Genomic DNA, 13,956 nt, shown 5'->3' with positions numbered 1-13,956 from the left:
TGACACGTGGCTCATGGGAGGCTGCCAAAGGAGCTCCTTTTTCTGTCCCCACATCCAGAGTACTGAAACATGAACTGCATGACTGAGAGGCAGGAAGAGATGGAGAATGGCACATAGCTCCCTCAGAGGGTGTTAAAGGGACACAGAGCCTGCTAACCAAATTCAAGAAGCCTGCCCTCAAGCTGCTGGGAATGCCTCACCTGCAGATCCTCCAACGGGCGCACGGGTGTCCCCAGTGCTCAGTATGCCTCACCCACACAAACCCCCTGACCCTGTGGCTGGCTCCCTGTGTGTGCTCCCAGCAGCAGTGGTGAGAGCAAGATCTGGCAGATGGTGAGTGATATTCAAGCACACAAAGAATGCAGGCTTGAATCTGCAGGCCAGGGAGAGACCACAAATGAGCCTTTAGGGCCACCTTTGAGAAACAAAAGGGAGGCAGCCAATACATGGCTTGGTGCATTGCAGATCAAGGGGAGGCATATAAGCTTAAGGATTCTGCCACAAGAGGGAGCAAGAAGTGTGGATCAGGTGTAACCAGAGAAGGTCTGAGAAAGCCTCAGAATCACTAGCAGGGCTGATGGAAGATACTTCTCTCCTGAAGCCAGTTAATAAAGACAGGAGGAGGTGACTTTAACTTCAAATGGGAAGACAGCAATGCAGAACTTCAAGGAATATGAAAAATCAAGGAAACGTGACACCACCAAAGGGTCACAATAATCTTCCAGTAACCAACCCAAGACATGGAGATCTGTGATTTATCTGGTAGTGAATTCAAACATGCTGTTTTCAGGAAACTCTGTGAGTTCAAAGAAAACACAAAGACAAGTCAACAAAATTAGAAAAACAATACACAAACAAAATGAGGAATTTAACAGAGATAGAAAATATTAAAAGGAACCAAACAAATTCTGAAGCTGAAGAATACAGTGAATGAAATGAAAAATATAATAAAGAGCATCAGTAGCAGAATAGGTCAGTCAGAAGACAGAAGAGAAGAACTTGGAAATTACCTAGTCAGAGGAGAGAATGAGAAAGCCTACATGATATATAGAGTACTATCCAAAGAACCAATTTGTGAATTATTGGTGTGCTGGAAGGAGAAGAGAGGACAGAAAGCTTATTTAAAGAAATAGTGGCTAAGAATTTTCCAGACCTGGGCAGAGATTTAGATCTCCAAATTCACGAAGGTTCTAGGCCACCCAACAAAATCAACTTAGAGAGATCCTCTCCAATACACATTATAATAAAACTGTTAAAAATCTAAAACAAGGAATCTTAAAAGCATCAAGAGAGAAAAAAAGCTTATAACTTTCAAGAGAACCCCCATAAGGCTATCAGTGGATTTCTCAGCAGAAACCTTACAGGCCAGGAGAGAGTGGGATGATAACTTTCAAAGTGCTGAAAGGAAAAAAAAAAGCCCTCCCAATCAAGAGTACTCTGTCCAGCAAAGTTGTCCTTCATAAACGAAGGAGAGAGAAAGACTTTCTCAGACAAACAAAAGCTGACAGAATTCACCACTGCAAGACCTGCCTTACAAGAAATGCTGACAGGAGTTCTTCAAGCTGTAATGAAAGGATGCTAATTAGTAACATGTAGTCAACTTCAGAATACTCTGATACTGTAATATGGTGCTGTATTAAAAGTTATAGGACAGTATAAAGGTTAAAGGACAAGAGTATTAATAATAGCTATAGCTACAATTTATTAATAAATACACAATATAAAGAGGTAAATTGTGGGCTTCCCTGGTGGCGCAGTGGTTAAGAATCCGCCTGCCTACCAATGCAGGGGACGTGCGTTCAAGCCCTGGTCTGGGAAGATCCCACATGCCGCGGAGCAACTAAGCCCGTGTGCCACAACTACTGAGCCCGTGCACCACAACTACTGAAGCCTGCGCGCCACAGCTACTGAAGCCTGCGTGCCTAGAGCTCGTGCTCCGCAACAAGAGAAGACACCACAATGAGAAGCCCGCGCACCACAACGAAGAGTAGCCCCCGCTCGCTGCAACTAGAGAAAGCCCGCGTGCAGCAACGAAGACCCAACGCAGCCAAAAATAAATAAATAAATTTTTAAAAAAAGAGGTAAATTGTGACATCAAAAACATAAAAGGGGGGAGTAAAAGGTTAGAGTTTTTGTATGCAAAGTTGTTATCAGTGTAAAATAAACTATTATATGTGTTGGATGTTTTATGTAAGCTTCATGGTAACCACAAAGCAAAACCCTACAGCACATTCACAAAAGAGAAGAGAATCAGAGCATACCACTATGGAAAATCATCAATTCACAAAGGAAGGCAGCAAGAGAGGAAGAAAGGAACAAGGGAACTACAAAATAGCCAGAAAGCAATTAACAAGATAGCACTAAGAAGTCATTACCTATCAATAATTACTGTAAACGTATGTTGATTAAATTCTCCAATTAAAAGGCATAGAGTGGCTGGATGGTTAACAAAACAAGACCCAATTATATGCTGACTACAAGAGACTTACTTCAACGTTAAGGACACACATAGGCTCAAAGTGAAGGCATGGAAAAACATACTCCATGCAAGTAGAAACCAAAAGAGAACAGATCTGCTTGCGCCTGCCAGAGAAAATAGACATATCAGAGAAAATAGACTTAAAGCCAAAAGCAATAACAAAAGACAGAGAAGGTCATTATATAGTGATAAAGGAGTCAATTCATCAAGAAGTTATCACAGTTGTGAATATATATGTGCCCAACATTGGAGCACCTAAATATATTCAGTGAATACTAAGAGATCTGAAGTGAGAAATAGACAACAATACTATAATAGTAGGGGACTTCAGTATCCTACTTTAAACAATAAAGAGACCATCAACAAAGAAATGTTGGATCTGAACTACACTTTAGACCAAATGGATTAGCGGACATGTAGGGAACATTCCATCCAGCAGCAGCAGAATACACATGCTTCTCAAGTACACATGTAAAATTCTCCAGGAGAGATCATATGATAAGTCACAAAGCAAGTGTTAGTAAATTTAAGACTAAAATGATAGCAAGTTATCTTTTCCAACCACAGTGATAGAAACTTAAAATCAATGACAGGAGGAAAGTTGGAAAATTAACAGTAATATGGAAATTAAACACTCCTGAACAACCAATAGGTTAAGGAAAAAAAGAGGAAATTTTAAAAAATATCTTGAAGCAAATGAAGATGGAAACACAACATACCAAAACCTATGAGATGCAGCAAAAGATGTTTTAAGAGGGAAGTTTATGGAGATGAATGCCTACATTAAGAAATGAGAAAGATCTTAGAAAAGCTACCTTTACACTTCAGGAAACTAGGAAAAGAAAAATAAACTAAGACCAAAGTTATCAGCAGAAAGGAAATAAGATCAGAACAGAAATAAAGACTAGAAAAACAAAAGAAAAGAACAATGAAAATAATAACTTTTTTTGGAAAAGATAAGCAATATTGACTAGCTAGAAAGAAAAACAGAGAAATCAAATAAAATTGGAAATGAAAGGGGAGAAATTACAACTGATGGCACAGAAATAGGTTCATAAGAGACTAAACAGTTATACACCAACAAATTGGATAAAAACAAACTGATAAATTCTTAGAAACATACACCATACCAAGACTGAATCATGAAGAAGTCAAAAATCTGAATAGACCAATAATGAGTAAGGAGATTAAGTCAGTAAACCAAAACCTCCCAACAAAGAAAAACCCAGGGCCAGATGGTTTCACTGGTGAATTCTACCAAACATTTAAAGAAGAATAACACCAATCTTTCTCAAACTCTTCCAAAAAATTGAATAGGAGGGACCACTTCCAAAGTCATTGTACGAGGCCAGCATTGTCCTGATTAAAAAGCCAAGTATGAACATTACACGGAAACGACAGACAAACATCTGTGATGAATATAGATGCAAAAATTCTTGATAAAATACTAGCAAACTGAATTTAACTGCACATTAGAAGGATCATACAGCTTCAAGGGGGCTTTATCCCTGGGATGCAAGGGTGGTTCAAGATATGCAAATCAATAATTTATTAATAAATTATTTTTATTAAATAAAATTAATAAAATGAAAAATAAAAATGAGATCATCTCAGTAGATGCAGAAAAGAATTTGACAAAATACAACATCCTTTCATGATAAAAACTTTCAACAAATTGGTTATATAGGCAATATACCTTAACACAATAAAGGCCATATATTGTAAGTCTACAGCTAACAGCATACTCATTGGTGAAAGGTTGAAAGGTTTTCCTCTAAGATCAGGAATGAGATAAGAGTCCCCACTCTCGACTCCTAGTCAACATAGTACTGCGCATTCTAGCCAGAGTAATCAGGCAAGAAAAAAAAAATGGCATTCAAATCAGAAAGGAAGAAGTAAAATTGTCTTTGCAGATGATATGATCATATACACATACAGAGTGTCCTAAAGTTTCTACCAAAAAATGTGTCTTTCTCTGCCTGGCTTATCTCACTTAGCATAATGCCCTCCAGGTTCATTTGTGTTGCCACAAATGCAGGATTTCCTTCTTTTTATGGCTGAACAGTATTCCATTTTATGTATATAGGACATTTTCTTTATCTAGTCATACTTTGATGGATACTTAGATTGTTTCCAAATTTTGGCTACTGTGAATAATGTTGCAATGAACATGCAGTGCGGATTTCATTTCCTTCAGATATATACCCAGAAGTGGAATCGCTGGATCATGTAGTAGTTCTGTTTTTAATTTTTTGGGTAACCTCCATACTGTTTTCCATGTTAAGCCACCAAATTTGTGCTAATTGGTTACAGTAGCCTTGGGGAACTGATACAGGCTTCAAATCAGGGAAGCTAAATATAATGCTTTTATTTTATTTTATTTTTTTAAAAAGGAGTGTAATGAGGCTCTGAGTTGGGCTAGTGAAAAGAGAGAAGAACGGGTGGCTGTGAGAAATATCCATAGTCTAGATGTGAAAGGTGGAGGGAGGAAAAAAACTGGCTAGGAAAGTGCTGTGACATTGATGGAGGTGAGGAACTCTTAGGAGGAAGATGATGTGTTCATATGGCTTGAAGGTGACATCATAGTAGAAGGTTTTGAAAAGTATGGCCCTTGGGTACTAACTAAACACAGATGAGTCCCCTGTGTGCTGTTTGCTTGAATTCAACTCTTATTTTCTTAGTTCCATCCTACGATTCTCCAGCTCTGTCCAACTCTAAACAATGATGGTGATTTTGTTCACCAGAACGAACTTCTGAATTCAGGCCAAAGTGTGTTTCTGTTTCCTGACACAAAAAGCAGCAACTTGTTTCCAGGTCTCAATAATAAGAAGTCTTTTTGATTCATTTTTCTTACTCACATCTTCATTTCAGATGCCTGCTTCTAGTTTGTGAACCTTTTGAGGAAAGTATTATGTCTTTGCATCACTTTGCTCTTTTGTCTGGCAGCATCCTTAGTATGTACTCGAGGATCAGTGTCTGCTCTTTTGCCAATTTTTTTTTTTTTTTTTTATCCAGTATGAACTTTCCTCTGGGTCAGTTTTGCTTTATCAAAAATTAACATCTGAAAAGTAATTTGTTAATATAAGATATATTAACAGTATTCTTATCTAAGGCCATATAGTTTTACATAAAAAATAAGGAGTGGAGCTCATCATTACCATAAGACCTGTGACCCACCTTTACCTACTCTACCAAATAAAAGGGAAAACTGTATGGGAATTGTGTCCATAATTTTGTAAAAGAAAAAAATACTTTTAAGAAGTTAGAGTAGTCTGATAACAGTATTATACCAATGTCAACGTCCTGGGTTTGATTTTGTATTATAGTTACTACCTGCTGTCATTCAGGGAAGCTGGATGAAGGGTACACAGGACTCTACAGTTTTTGCAACTTCCTGTGAGTCTATGATCATTTAACAAGAAAAAGTTAAAAGAGAAATAGGAGAATCATATGGTGAAAGTTTACTTAGAGACTTGCTGCTCTTGGAATTATCTGGCAGTCCAGTGGTTAGGATTCTGTGCTTCCACTGCAGGGGGTACGGGTTCGATCCCTGATCAAGGAACTAAGATCCTGCAAGCCACATGGCGTGGCCAAGAAAAAAAAAAATTTGCTGCTCTTGAAGTGATAATAATTTGGGCTAAAATCTGAAAAATGAGGAGTTACCCAGGAAATGGTGTGAGTGTGGAAGACAGGATATAGGGATGAAGGGACAGACAGCATTTCAGGTGGAGGAAACAGCCTGTTCCAAAAGGATTTGAAGTACAGAAAGAAGGATGTTGTCGTTGGAGCTGGCTGATCAAGGCGGAGGGTGGCATGAGACACTCTGGCCTGTTACCTCTGGGAGCCCTGCCTGACAAAGTGGAGTTCGGGAGTGTTTTACCCCTCCCTCTCAGAACCCAGCCACTGTGCCATAAGAAGCAGCCCGAGTTACATGGGAAGGCCACATGACTTGACTCAGCAGAGCCCCCAGCCCACAGCCAGTATCAAGTGCCAGGCACGTGAGTGGGTATCTCAGACATCCAGCCCAGTCAAGCCTTCAGACGACTGCAGCCCCCGCCAGCATCTGACTGTACCCTCATGAGATGAGAACCAGCCAGCTGAGCCCAGTCAATCTGCAGAACCATAAGGGATCAAAAAAACCATTATTTTAAACCAATTGATAACTAGAATGAGTAATAACCCTTCTACTTGCAGAGCCTATGAAGGATTTTCGCTTGCCTTAACTCTCGATCTTCAAAAGTATGCTGTAGGCTGTAATATCTTGGTGGGCATCTGGTTCACCGTTGTAATCCAACACCTCCATCGATGTAGAAAGTCCTCAATAAAAATCTTTGTTAAATGAAAACGAAAAAAGATTTGTCAGTCTTAAAAAAAGATTAGACAACAGATTTTCTGGAGCACCGTCTGTAACTGTAGTCCTTTGTCCCACTTGGAACTTCTAACACTAAGGTGAAAGACCTCTGCCCTTGGCGTCAGGAGAAATCAGAATAGCAAAGAGAAGAGCAGCAGTGCTTACAGATATGTGCAAGAGGCAAAGATACATGATGAAATATTTTTACCAGGACTCTTTCAAAAGAGCCAGTTTTGGTCATAAGGAAAAGTGACCTTTGAATTGGAAACTGAACATTTTTGCTTTCGGCACTAGGCAGCAAAATTTAAAATGTTTTCCCTCTTATTGATTGTTGCTTGTTACGTGGAGAAGCACCAAGGCGCTCCAGCGAGAAAACCTGGGTTTCTCTTCTGGCTGCCTGTTTGTTACACATGTGATTCTTTGGGCAAGTTACTTATTTTCTCTCAACTTTTACTTCCTCATTGGGACTTAAGGAATTTCAATAGCTACCTCATTGGATTACTTGAGCACTAAATATTATAATAAAGTATTTAGGAGAATACTCAACAGATAGAATATATCAAAAGAAAAATGTTGGTTGCCTTCACTTCGTGTGTTTCTTGCTCTTCAAGGCCACCAATTCTCATGAAAAGGAAGTTCTGTTTTATATTTATTCACCTAAGAATTATCTTAAGTGCCTATGGGCTAGATATTATTAGGAGCACAATGATAAGACAAGGAGCCACGGTTTAAGGAGACAGGAAATAAGTTTAGTGATGTGTGTAGGTGTCATAACACAAGACTTCTTGGGAAACTAAGAAGAGAGCCATCACTTCTCCTGGGAGTACTTTGAGGGTTTAAAAAAAACTTCCTAGAGAACTGAGAATCTACTTGTCAGATGGACAGTAGAGAAAACCTATGCATGTGGAGAGCAGTGTAAACAGCCTGGAAGGCTGGATCAGAAGTGATTCATGGTGCTCAGTTTCAGGTGTTGGGTGTTGGGAGGAGTGGGTGGTGGCCACCACAGGGATGAGTCTGGGAAGTCAGGTAGGAACCAAGCCTGAAGGGTCTGGTGTGCCAGAATAGGTGTATTTTTATTCTTGCTGTGGTTTATTTGAAATAGAGAGTTGAGATATGCCCTACTTTTGAGTGTCCACATTCCTACAAAGGTACCTGTGCAGTAAGATTTTATAAAATAAATCACATTTAACTTAACTTTGATTTCTGTTATGCAGATGGACATATCACCCTTTTACAAACTCCTTAAGGAAGAAAAGAACACACTTTAGAAACCTACCGTGTAACCCTTGCACATGTGGGAAAGCTGCAAGAGAGCTTCTGCGACTGGAGTATTTCAACCACAGGCATCAGGGGCCCCAACATCCTAGCCTCTCAGGCCAGAAATCACACTGTTCTTTTTGGGAAGGAGGGGAAAAGGCAAGGTGAGGGAAAGAGGGTTTGTTTTTTTTTTTTTCTTTTTAGTGAAGAGATAGAAAGAGAAAGCTAAACGATGTTATTAAGTCATACTTCTAATATTTAATTCTATCATTAAACAGTTGGCATTTGAGGCTTTCCTGTTCTATCAGAATTTGAGTATGACAGTTTTTGCATTTCCCAAAGAGTTCATTGTCCCTGTTCAATTCCCTCTTATGCAAAACATGTCTGTCAGTGTGGGCAATGACCCCACTACTCCCACTCTTTAGAGTTTAAATAGGTGACTCAGGCAATGAGTCATTTTTCCATGGATTGTCTGTGTTGCTTGGAAAAGTGGCAGTTCTAGCCGAGCTATGGCTGAGACTACCTGAACTATTTGGAAAACACTATGGCCACAGTAATCTGCCTCCTTAGACTAAAAAAAAAATGGTATAGAATTCTTTGGGATCAGGGAGGCCAGGTCTGGAACATGTACATATAGATAAAACCTGGAGAGCAACCTGTCTATGTTGCTTGGAAAAGTAGCAGTTCTAGCCGAGCTATGGCTGAGACTACCTGAATTATTTGGAAAACACTATGGCCACAGTAATCTGCCTCCTTAGACTAAAAAAAAAATGGTATAGAATTCTTTGGGATCAGGGAGGCCAGGTCTGGAACATGTACATATAGATAAAACCTGGAGAGCAACCTGTCTGTGTTGCTTGGAAAAGTGGCAGTTCTAGCCGAGCTATGGCTGAGACTACCTGAACTATTTGGAAAACACTATGGCCACAGTAATCTGCCTCCTTAGACTAAAAAAAAAATGGTATAGAATTCTTTGGGATCAGGGAGGCCAGGTCTGGAACATGTACATATAGATAAAACCTGGAGAGCAACCTGTCTATGTTGCTTGGAAAAGTAGCAGTTCTAGCCGAGCTATGGCTGAGACTACCTGAACTATTTGGAAAACACTATGGCCACAGTAATCTGCCTCCTTAGACTAAAAAAAAAATGGTATAGAATTCTTTGGGATCAGGGAGGCCAGGTCTGGAACATGTACATATAGATAAAACCTGGAGAGCAACCTGTCTATGTTGCTTGGAAAAGTGGCAGTTCTAGCCAAGCTATGGCTGAGACTACCTGAACTATTTGGAAAACACTATGGCCACAGTAATCTGCCTCCTTAGACTAAAAAAAAAATGGTATAGAATTCTTTGGGATCAGGGAGGCCAGGTCTGGAACATGTACATATAGATAAAACCTGGAGAGCAACCTGTCTATGTTGCTTGGAAAAGTAGCAGTTCTAGCCGAGCTATGGCTGAGACTACCTGAATTATTTGGAAAACACTATGGCCACAGTAATCTGCCTCCTTAGACTAAAAAAAAAATGGTATAGAATTCTTTGGGATCAGGGAGGCCAGGTCTGGAACATGTACATATAGATAAAACCTGGAGAGCAACCTGTCTGTGTTGCTTGGAAAAGTGGCAGTTCTAGCCGAGCTATGGCTGAGACTACCTGAACTATTTGGAAAACACTATGGCCACAGTAATCTGCCTCCTTAGACTAAAAAAAAAATGGTATAGAATTCTTTGGGATCAGGGAGGCCAGGTCTGGAACATGTACATATAGATAAAACCTGGAGAGCAATATGCTAAAGGGAAATGGTTGGGTTAAAGTGAAAAAAAAACAATTTTATGGATTCCCTCTGTGAGAACAAATACTTAGAAGAATGTCAGAGGCTAAATACAAAATACTGGATGTTTCATAAAAGTTTACAGTCGTGAATAAGTCTTTTGCATATATTTCAATTCTGAAAGTGAGTTTTTGGAGAAGCTAAATTTTTTATTGGCTATTAGTAGATGAAATTAAATTTCAAGGACATTTTATTTTTTTTTTAATTTATTTATTTTATTTATTTATTTTTGGCTGCGTTGGGTCTTCGTTGCTGCACACGGGCTTTCTCTAGTTGCAGCGAGCAGGGGCTACTCTTCATTGCGGTGCGCGGACTTCTCATTGCGGTGGCCTCTCTTGTTGCCGAGCACGGGCTCTAGGCACCTGGGCTTCGGTAGTTGCGGCTCACGGGCTCTAGAGCACAGGCTCAGTAGTTGTGATGCACGGGCTTAGTTGCTCCGCGGCGTGTGGGATCTTCCTGGACCAGGGCTCGAACCCGTGTCCCCTGCATTGGCAGGTGGATTCTTAACCACTGTGCCACCAGGGAAGCCCTCAAGTACATTTTCAGTTTTCAAAATTTGCATTTACACTGGAAAGTCTACTTTGGCCAACAATTTTAGCCTTGCATATCAAGGCCAATGTCATAGGTTAGCTATGCAGATCCTCTGCACCAAACTCCCATATACTTTCTACACCTCTTCAAGTTTATGTTTCACACTATATTTAAAATATTTGCTTATTTTTTCTCTCTGTTTATAGGTATTTTATATACCTGAGGGCAAAGTCTTTATCTTGTAGTCTATACATCTTCTCTCTGCTCAGGGCAGTATCTTGACATAGCATGTGCCCTCTTCAAAAGTGTTGCGAGGATCATGAATAGACACAGCTAGGCAGGAAATGGTAGAGTTGCCAGTTTCCAGATTCTTCCACCTTGAGACGTGTCAAATATCTTCCCTTTGCCCTTCCATATTTACTCTTCTCCCTTCTCTCCACACTGCTCTCTGCCCGGGAGATTGACTTCTGTGGGTTCAGCTAAAGGGAAACCTGGGGGACAGTTGGAGGGGATCACTGTCCTTTTCAAAGCAGTTTTCTCTACATGACACTCATAAGGGTGCGGGGAGGGAGAAGTTCTGGTAACTTCTCCCTCCCCGCACCCATGCTGGCCTAGGAAAGGCAGTGCCCACCCCCATTTTTGTGGCTCCAACATACTACACTATCCATTATGGTGTATCCACTATACCCTATGTTCTGCCCATACCTTTGTAAATAGTCACTTCATTAAATCCTCCTTGAATATCCTAATTCAAATGTGCCTTTCCTCTCCTCCTGGGACTTCAACTGATAAAAGACAGTTCCAGTTATTTCAAAGAGAAGCCACCATTCTTGACAAGGTAATGATTGCTTTCTAAAAACCTTCTCAATTATGTCTGTGAGTCTAGATTCCTACTTAATGTATGAAACCTCTCACATATCCCACCACATCCTTATCTGCCTTTTGCCTCAAATGAAGATCATACCTCCTTCCAGGGCTCCACTCTTCACTTTTATCTATTTTTTGTATTATTTCCCTGCTTTTGGACTTTTAGAATTATTTCTCTTAGATGTAACCTCATATGTGAGATTAGAGAATACAAATTTTGTATTTTCAATGGGTATTGTGGGCTGGGAGTGGAGGGAAGAAACACACCTAAAAAAAGTTAAATGGCCTTGTTACTATAGAACTCTCAAAGAGTTTGATGTGCCTGATGACCTTTGAGAGAGCAGCATGGTAACCAGCATTCCTCAAACTTATTTGACCATGGAACCCTTGTTATCTAAGTACCTGCTGGTACTCCTCAGGTCACAGTTTGGAAAACCTTGATCTTTAAAATCCATCCTTCTCTTCCTCCATAAATATTTCTTGAACAAATGAACAAATATTGACACAACTGGTCAGACCTCTAAGAGACGGGGCGTGGAAGACAAGTTCCACAACCCTTCCCTTTTAATCCTTCGGTGAACTGTTGTGTCAGAATCTTCAAAGGTGTGCGTGGTGGGGTGGGAGGTAGCCAGCACTTTCTGCAAGATCTAGTTTGAGGTACTGATTGATGGTACTGATTGATGGATATTCAATTAGAGGTCTTCTCCAAGCCTAGATTAATTGCGGATGCAGTTTCTCCTTTGGGCTTTCTGCCTTGATTCCTGAACTAGCTGGAGGTGGAAAAGAGGTGGGAAAGAAGGTAGAATGGAGTGTTTATCAGGTGCTTGCAATGTGCCAGGTACTAAATTTAGTTCATCCCCTTTCTTAAAGGAGCTCACAGTCTAGTAGGAAGAAAAAGATGTAAGAATAATTAATGCAGTGTAATGTATAATATAACATAACATAAGGCTATAATGAACAAAGAGCTTATACCCTGGTTTCTTTAGGGGTACCTCGTTATTCTGTGGCAAGGTCTATAGTTACGGCATTTGACTTTATGCTTTGTTGCAGAGTAAGTTTAAGGTCAGACTGAGACAATGTCCACCTACCTGCATGTCTTACATAGAAAAACACAGATTTTTATAAGTAGCCATGATCTACTGGAGGTTCCTAAGAAGGTGAGAGAGTGTGGAGAAGGGGAATGAGTAGATAAGTTAGAGAAATCTTTTTATCTAATACTTCACATCCCTTTTTCTATTGATGAACAAATACAAAGATTGGCTAATTTGATTTTAGAATCTTCTTCCTTTGCCTCGGCACCCTATTAGAGAAAATGGATTTTTAAAATCTGGTAGCAACTTCCAAGAAGCTGGAGTAGACATATTTTTCCCTATTCCTCCTGCTAAGTACAACCAGAAATACAGAACGTTATTTATAAAACAATCATAAGAATACTCTGAAAAGTGAAGAGAAGAAGACAAACCAGCTAAGGACCTTGGAATCCAAAGAATGACATGGTGGTGAGTTCTTCATTTTTGTTTTTGGCCTGTGGGGGTTTTTTTTTTTTTCCTTTAATTGAAGTATAGTTGATTTATAATATTGTGTTAGTTTCAGATGTATACAGCAAAGTGATTTGGTCATACATATATATGTATATATCTATATTCTTTTTTTCGTTATAGTTTATTACAAGATATTGAGTATAGTTCCCTGTGCTATACAGTGAATCCTTGTTTTTTTATCTATTTTATATAAAGTAGTGTGCATCTGTTAATCCCATATTCCAAATTTATCCCTCTACCCTTTCCCCTTTGGTAACCATACGTTTGTTTTCTGTCTGTGAGTTGGTTTCTGTTTTATAAATAAGTTCATTTGTACTGTTTTTTAGATTCCACCTGTAAGTGATATCATATAATATTTGTCTTTCTCTGTCTAACTTACTTCACTTAGTATGATAATTTCTAGATCCATCCATGTTGCTGCAAATGATGTTATTTCCTTCTTTTTTATGGTTAAGTAATATTCCATTGTATATGTATACCACTTATTCTTTATCCATTCATCTGTCAATGAACATTTGGGCTGCTTCCCTGTCTTGGCTATTGTAAATAGTGCTGCAGTGAACATTGGGGGTGCATGTATACTTTTCTTAAAATTAATTAATTAATTAATTAATTTAGTTTTGGCTGCGTTGGATCTTCGTTGCTGCACGCGGGCTTTCTCCAGCTGTGGCAAGCAGGGGCCACTCCTCGTCACAGTGCATGGGCTTCTCGTTGCGGTGGCTTATCTTGTTGCGGAGCATGGGCTCTAGGCGCGTGGGCTTCAGTAGTTGTGGTGTGCAGGCTTAGTAGTTGTGGCTCGCGGGCTCTAGAGTGCAGGCTCAGTAGTTGTGGGGCACAGGCATAGTTGCTCTGCAGCATGTGGGATCTTCCTGGACCAGGGCTGGAACCCATGTCCCCTGCATTGGCAGGTGGATTCTTAACCACTGTGCCACCAGGGGAGTCCCTGCATGTATACTTTTTGAACCATGGTTTTCTCCAGATATATGCCCAGGAGTGGGATTTCTGGATCATATGGTAACTCTATTTTTAGTTTTATTAAGGAACCTCCATACTCTTTTCCATAGTGGCTGCACCAATTTACATTCCCACCAACAGTGTAGG

General features: G+C 39.9%; 1 protein-coding gene across 2 annotated transcripts in view; it reads left to right on the top strand.

The window, feature by feature from the left end:
* The first annotated feature begins 9,690 nt into the window (after positions 1 to 9,690).
* The window catches only part of ABCB4 (ATP binding cassette subfamily B member 4), a 97,374-nt gene continuing 93,108 nt past the window's right edge, over positions 9,691 to 13,956 (top strand). For both annotated transcript variants that reach the window (XM_082472472.1, XM_082472470.1), the window contains exon 1: positions 9,691 to 12,813. In XM_082472472.1, the coding sequence (XP_082328598.1) occupies positions 12,803 to 12,813 (11 nt within the window). In that variant the 5' untranslated portion in view covers positions 9,691 to 12,802. The remainder of the gene's footprint in view (positions 12,814 to 13,956) is intronic.

This window comes from Balaenoptera physalus (assembly GCF_965194825.1).
Source record: "Balaenoptera physalus genome assembly, chromosome: 8".
Lineage (NCBI taxonomy): Eukaryota > Metazoa > Chordata > Mammalia > Artiodactyla > Balaenopteridae > Balaenoptera > Balaenoptera physalus.
This window is presented reverse-complemented; position numbering and strand designations above follow the sequence as displayed.